Raw genomic sequence first — 7,674 nt, forward strand, 5'->3', positions numbered from 1 at the left:
TACATCATCCTGTCATTTCTATTTCCGTATTCGATTCCATATTGTTCTAAGTTAATCTAATATCTCTTGTTTTTACTTAATGAGCAGATGGGGTCAATTTTTTTTGGGAAAAAGACAGATAGGTCTTTGACTTTTTAAAGTTTTGACAAATACATTCCTAACAAAATTTAAATACAAAAAAGTTTCTGACTTTAACAAACGGAGGACAATTTAGTCATTCCGTCTATTTGCCTCTCATACACCTAACGAAACTGGCTGACGTGGCTGAAACGGTGTACAGGTGTCCGTTACGGTGCCACGTTGGAAGGGGAAAAAAGTTCGAAGGACAAATAAGTCCTTGACGTCATTTTACAAATAAAGTTTGAAGAATAAATAGGTCCTTGAGAATTTTTTTTTCATTATACTTCTATTATGCTTCTATTATGAGAATTTAGTTTATAAAATTAGGCTAATTTTTTTTTGTATGAAAAAAATGTTGGTGTTTTTGTTGAAAATGGAAGAATGTGGTGTAATTATAGATGGATGGATTTTTTTGTGGGAAGTTAACACGCGGGGGGCGTGGTGCAACACGTGGAGGGCGTGGTGAACATGTGGCATCATTCTGACCAACACGTGGGGGGCGTGTTGAACACGTGGCAGCATCTTAGCCAACACGTGGGGGCGTGTTGAATAATTTTCACAATACTGTAATACACTTCAAATGTCAATATTCAACCAAAACACCAATTTTCTTTCCATATTAAAAATAATTTCTGATAAAATTATGCTTGTATTTTGAAATCTAATTAACTTGTTTTATTCTACAATTTAAATTATTTGTATTAAAATTGTAGAAATTGGGCTTGTTATGTTTCTACTCTTGACACAAAAGATTTATAAAATCAAACTACTTTTACAAAAAAGTCGTAAGTTGACAAAAGTTTTTGACTAAGAAGACCAAGATATCTGCAGATAAAAAATTAAATAATAAGATTTTTAGTTATTATTTTTATATGAAAAAGTCTAATTTTTTATTAGTAATTAATTTTAACATTCGTTATCTAAAATTTAAAATAATTTAATGTGTATAATTTTACATTTAAAATATTTTAATTGTAAAAAAATATCGAATGACATATTTTGATTTGTCAAATTACTAATATAAAATATAATTATATATAGAGTAAAAATAGTAGAGAGAAATATAAAAATGGAGAGAGGTAGATGAGAGAATTTAAGAAATGAGTTTATTAATTTGAAAAAAAAATTCTCAAGGACCTATTTGTCCTTCGAACTTTATTTGTAAAATGACGTCAAGGACTTATTTGTCCTTCGAACTTTTTTCCCCTTCCAACGTGGCACCGTAACGGACACCTGGACACCGTTTCAGCCACGTCAGTCAGTTCCGTTAGGTGTATGAAAGGCAAATAGACGGAATGATTAAATTGTCCTCCGTTTGTTAAAGTCAGAGACTTTTTTGTATTTAAATTTTGTCAGGAATGTATTTGTCAAAAGTTTGAAAAGTCAGGGATCTATTTGTCTTTTTCCCATTTTTTTATCTTGGATGTTCTCTCTAGATACAAGGCAACCAATGCTCGTGAGGCTGAAAATATAGTAGAAAGAGTTACTCCAAGGTTACAGCATGCCAATTGTGCAATTGTACTATCAGCTGTTAAGGTAAATTTTGTTTATTTATTTTTTTTCCCTTTACTTATTATCTTGCATTACACATTAGAGATCACATTTTATGTGGTTTGCTCTCATCACCAGCATTGATGTGGTTCGAAATCTCTGTAAAAAGATGGCTCCTCCTCTTGTGACATTACTCTATGCAGAACCCGAAATACAATATGTAGCCCTGCGGAATATCAATCTTATGGTACAAAGAAGACCACCAATTCTTGCCCATGAAATTAAGGTGGTGATCTAAAACCGATTTTGTTAAATTCTTCATTAAGAAATAGCACATTTGGGCACTAGTGAAGAACTTCTCTTCTCTAGTTTGGAGATTGGGCTTATTATATATCTGCAGGTGTTTTTCTGCAAGTACAATGATCCTATCTATGTGAAAATGGAAAAGTTGAGATTCATTTCAATCTATTTTTACTTATTTCTTGTTTTATATAGTTCGTATTTGGACCTTCTGTCCTTTCATTAATGAAATATGTTCTTTTCTGTATCTTTTTTTATAAATAGCAAGTTATCTTGTTACACTGATGAGACTTGTATATCTTTCATTCGCTTGGTGCTGAATTGCAGCTTAACAGTTGCATATTAAGTATCAGTGGCTGCATCCTCATGTATTATATTAACTTGTTAAGCAAGGGGCTAGTTTTGATTTCTTTAGTCCTTTGATGTCGATTTTTTTAGAAAGGCTGCTCGCGCAATTGGTCGTTGTGCAATCAAATTAGAGATGATTTAGGTACTGAGGGCCCACAACAGATGATTCAGGTACTGCCTCATATTGCATACAACATACTTGTCAAGAACTGAACCCCTTATTTATGGACCAATTAAAGTTCTCGAAAAGATTCTAAAATTAAAAGTTTTATGGAGAGCATAGTGAAATTTCTTGATATATTATTATCTAGACAGTACTTTCACACCCCATTTTCAGTGTGTCCTCAAAACGCCATCTCTGAATTATATAGGAAGGGTGTCAAACAAACTGATCTTTCTCTACCAAAATTGAGTTGTAGAACCTCTGTTTTATATCTGTGAGATCTTTTCCTTCAAAATTATAGTCTAAATCGATATATCTTAGATAATTATGTGTATTCCTTTGTCTGTATGTTATGGACCATGATACTTTCTTCTTCCTCAAAAAAATCTAATAAATCTCTCTCTCTCTCGCTCAACTTTATTGACTAGTGTATTCCTAGAAAGGTTCCAAAAATTGTTGGAAGCAAAACAAAAAGTTTACCATTTTGTTATTAGTTGTATAAGTTGGTTCTAGGAATCTACTATTAAGCACACACTCCTATAATCAACCTTTAGTTCAAATTCTTACTTGACTTCTCCTTTGAAAATCAATTTTGAGTTGTAACATTTAATGGTTCTAACTTGTCTTTCTCAGGCAGCTAAGGATGTTGTGTTAGCTAAGAAACCTGTAATAACTGATGACTCAAACCAACTTGATTCGTCTCTACTTGATGAGCTCCTTGTCAACATTACTACATTATCTTCAGTTTATCACAAGCCTCTAGATGCATTTGTAACCCGTGCACACACCTCGGCCCAGAAAGCTGAAGATGAAGAGTATCCTGAGGGAAGTGAAACAGCATATTCTGAGTCATCTTCTGCAAAATCCTGCCAATGGTGCTGTTTCAACCCCGGAATCCGTTGCACCGCCATCACCTCCACCTGCCGTGCCTGTGCCGGATTTACTTGGTTGTGGCTTGCTTATTTGATATTTCCGATAAGATGATTGGCTATATTCTGTTCTAATTTTTTACTTGTTTAGAATATTATTACTTTTGTATTGAAATGGTGGCCGACAATGATTTACATGAAGTTGTGTTGTATTATAATATGTTAAAATAGGGTTATGTGCATTCTGGATAAATAAACATATGTAATAGACAGTAATAAAAGCAACAGTCCTTTTCTACCGTTGATTGCTTTCTAAATCAAATGTATGGATTTGTATATGAAAACTTTTTTTTTTCTTTCAACTCTCTCTCACCTCTCTCTATAAATTTATTTTATTTAATTAGAAAAGGGAAAATTAAATGTTTAAAATTGACCGGGGGATAAGTGTATACTATACTTGAAAACAGGAGGGTCTTTGACATGTAAAGCTATCGTTTGTTTATGCACGACACCTAGAAAATATAAATTATTGAATGAAGACAGTGGGTAACACGTTCTCGCCTACAGAAGCAACATTAATGTATGTGTTAGGTGGCTGAACCCAAATTTGAGCAACTCAAGGACAAAAATATATTTCACACTAAAATGCCTTTGGAGGTAGAGTGAAATATTTCACACTATAAAACTGAACCAATACTACAGTAATTACAAACCAAGTTTTGAAAGCAAGACATGTCTAGCAATATCCGGTAAGGCAGTAATCTAACATTGGGCAATCTCATATCTACATGATACATTGATGCTGAAAGCTTTTGTTTTTAACACTACAGCAAATTTATATCCATTGGGAGTACCCAGCAACAGAAAATTCAAGGCTTCTGAACTATCGCAATTATATACTTGCAGTGTTCTCATCATCATGCAAATCTAGCCATAGTTTGTTCCGTGTAGACAACAAAGTAGGGACTTCCGTAAAAATTAAAACAAAAATAATGTAGACTTTACATCTGGCATAAAATGTAAACAACACTCGGGAGCAAGACTTCCAGAGTCAAATGAGTGGTTGAATGACAATTCCCTGTCACATATCATGAGTGGAACGGCTACTATCTGTGATCCTACATTTGAGCTTTGCTGGGAAAATAAGTTGGGGTATGAAAAATATGGATCATCATCTAATGAAGGCAATCTATTAGGCTGGTGAGCAGAGAATTATGATTTTTTGGTGAAGAAGAATCAAAATCTGCTTTGAGTGTATTGAATGAAGGAAAACTTGGTGAAGCAGATAGAGAGTCTGGTTAAGTTCAAGAGTACTTCCGCCACTGCCATCGGAGGTACCTCTAGAATTATGCTCAGCTAGATGTCCCCTTTCTGTAGTAGATTGATTGTCACCCACTGCATAAAATGCGTTCACAGAGAGCTGCTATCAGGTGACTGTTCACTAATTCGGACTTGAGCAAGACTAGCTGCTGAGCGAGCTGCAGCTATAGCACGTTCAGCAGTTTTTGTGGCAGCATGAGAAGCAGCCAACACATCCTGCAGGTCCACATCGGCTTCAGTTTTTGTGCTCAACATGGGGGCAGGAGAATCATTATGTCTAGTAGAATATGATCCAGCCGGTAGTGGAGGGGAGATAAACGGCACCAGATGTATTATGGGGTTCATCTCTCTGAATAGTTGATATCTCGTGAACTTGCTCATGCCTTACATCTGGGATATCTCCAGAGTAGCTAGATGAACGAAGATCAACTTCAAGAGGTGGAACAACTGGAGCTGTGGCAACATTTGCATTTCGCTGGACCGATACCTTAGGCACATCAGGGAAGTCCAATATGTCTGAATCGGAATCAGAATCAGGTTGTTCTTTATTGAATGTATCAGGAGCAGTATTTGACTCTTCATCCTGTTTTTCTTCAGGTGGTGGCACGTTTGACCCAACAAATTGTGTGGGGCCATTCTGACAATGGAAAAACATTTTAAGATTATGGTGCAAAGAAAGGAAAGCCAATATGAGATTGTTACTGTTGCACTAGTCACTACTGCCTAATACTTACCAGCAAGTCCTCGTGTTTCTTAAAGAACTCGGTTTCTGAAGCAGCTGGATCCCGTTCTATCTCATGCTCAACAACAATTTCTTTTAAAAGGTTCAGTTTCTTTTCAAGTGATGGAGCACGAACCGACAGCAGCTCTATTAAAATCTATTCAATATTCACATTTAATTTTTTTTTCTCAATATTTGCATTTGATTTTAATTTTATCTTTAATGTTTCGCTTATTTATTTTGCTTTTATATCTAATATTTTAAATATGTTTTAGTTAACCGTTTACTTCATGCATACAATAAAATTAAAGCATGGTATTTGCATTTATAATCTTTTTTGAATTTATTGCCATAATGCTCAATTTGATTTCTAAACTTACATAAAAATTAATTTAATCTTAAAATTTTAATTGTCTTTATTTAATCTCTATATTTTACAAATATAACTCATGTTAATTTTGGAACAATTTTTTATGTACACACGTTAACAAAATACTGATGTGAACAACCATATGTCACATTGCTGGATTCTATAATACAATATCAATTTGAGTACTGGCACTCAAATAGTGGTGTTACTGTATTTCTTTATCAAATTTTAAAAAGAATGTAATATAATTAGTATTATTTTAAATATTTTAATTATTATTATTTTATATTTTTATTTTGTATGTTTGATATTTTACATCAAATTTAAAACAATGCTATAAATGAACAAAAAATAATTACTAAAAAAATATAAAAAATATTACTGTCGGCATATACCAACAATAATAGCCTAACTAATTTTTATAAAAAAAAACAAGCTCCTTTTCCGTGAGGGAGAGTCTCAAAGAAAAAGGAAAAATTCAAATTGGAGGCAGGAATTAGAGTTACAAAATTCAAGAAATTAATTTATTTATATATAAATTTGGATAAATTCATAATTTTATATTCGGGTGTATTTAATAAATTTTATGGGACAGGTACTTATGTCCGTATTCCTATTAGGGGTGGCAAATGGAAAAGCTTGCCCTATCCCGCTAAAAGCCTGCCATCCGGCGGATTGGACCACGCCGCCCTGCCTAGTAAAGCGGTCCTAAATTCCTCCCCCGTCCCGTCTAACGGTAGGTTGGCAAGTTGGCGGGTCAATCCTGCCAAATCTCTCTTTTCTTATAAACCATTAAATATTAAACAATATATATAATTTCACAATCATTTCAATAAATTTATAATTTCTAAATTTACAAACATTCAAATTTTTATAATTATAAATATGTAATAAACATAATTATAAACTAAATTTTTTAAAATAAAATAATAAAACTAACATTATCCAAAGCAAAACAAATATTGTCCAAAATATATAATTAAACATCTTCAAATTTATAATCAATCAAACATAAAATATAATCCAAAATATAAATTAGAATATCTTCAATTATCATTTTTATTCTTTTGTAGATCAATAACATCATTAGAATTTGTAAAAAAAATTGTCCTGACAAAAAAATGCTTGGCCTGACAGAGAAGCCTTCCTCGCCTCGCCCCACCAAAATCTGTCAAAACCCACGAATTAAGCGGTATAGGGTAGGCGGGTGGTCTCAAATTTTCAACCCACCTCACCTATGTTGGTGGGTTACGTGGGCCGGCCCGACAGATTTTAGCCTGTTTACCACTCCTAATCCCCGTCTATTTTCGCATGACAGGTCGTGAGGATTTCACAGGTCCCCATCTAACCCTAAAACACGAGTAATTTCTGCAAATACATGGTTCGGCTGTTTTTATGATAATCTCTATTGCTAGCATTCGTTGGCTCGTGATATGAAGTTATTTCAATCACTCAGTAAATTATTAGATAATTAAAATTTATGATATATCCATTTTTATAAAGTCACATGTATCTTTGTTATAACAATATTAATAGGAGATAAATGGATAAATACTAAGCTATTGTTTGGATATAAGATGGAAAATAAGAGGAAAGAAAATAGAAAGAAAGAAAATGAGAGGAAAGAAAAATAGAAAGAAAAATATATATATTTTTGTGTTGTTTAGATGAAGAAAAAATAAACGAAAATAAAATAGAAGAAAAAATTTATTTTACTTTGATGGAAGAAAAAGTAAAAAAAGAGAAAATTACAATAGAGTAAAATTATATTAATATTTTTATATATTATATATAAATTATAATTTAAAGAGTAACTCTATATTTTTACCCATGTTTGCACTTGTCCATCAGTTTCTTTTCACAATTTTGAAAAAAAAAATTTTACATGAGCTCCACATACACCTTTTTTGTTTTTCATTCAATTTCTTTGTTGATCCAAACAATGGAAAATTGATTTTTTTTTTCTCCATTT

General features: G+C 32.8%; 1 protein-coding gene across 1 annotated transcript; it reads left to right on the plus strand.

The window, feature by feature from the left end:
- Positions 1–1,568: 1,568 nt before the first annotated feature.
- On the plus strand, positions 1,569–3,406 carry LOC107478773 (beta-adaptin-like protein C). Its single transcript, XM_016098903.3, has 4 exons — positions 1,569–1,656; positions 1,750–1,897; positions 2,350–2,430; positions 3,056–3,406. Exons 1-4 carry the CDS (start codon positions 1,622–1,624, stop codon positions 3,404–3,406), a joined length of 615 nt encoding a protein of 204 aa, XP_015954389.2. The 5' UTR covers positions 1,569–1,621.
- The last annotated feature ends 4,268 nt before the right edge of the window (positions 3,407–7,674 follow it).

Source organism: Arachis duranensis, chromosome 3, assembly GCF_000817695.3.
Source record: "Arachis duranensis cultivar V14167 chromosome 3, aradu.V14167.gnm2.J7QH, whole genome shotgun sequence".
Lineage (NCBI taxonomy): Eukaryota > Viridiplantae > Streptophyta > Magnoliopsida > Fabales > Fabaceae > Arachis > Arachis duranensis.

Excerpts from the sequence above, each read along its gene's own strand:
- LOC107478773 (XM_016098903.3), top strand. The coding sequence starts at position 1,622 with ATGCCAATTGTGCAATTGTACTATCAGCTGTTAAG. Across the intron at positions 1,657-1,749 it reads TTGTACTATCAGCTGTTAAG|CATTGATGTGGTTCGAAATC; the intron begins GTAAATTTTGTT and ends TCTCATCACCAG. Across the intron at positions 2,431-3,055 it reads GCCCACAACAGATGATTCAG|GCAGCTAAGGATGTTGTGTT; the intron begins GTACTGCCTCAT and ends TGTCTTTCTCAG.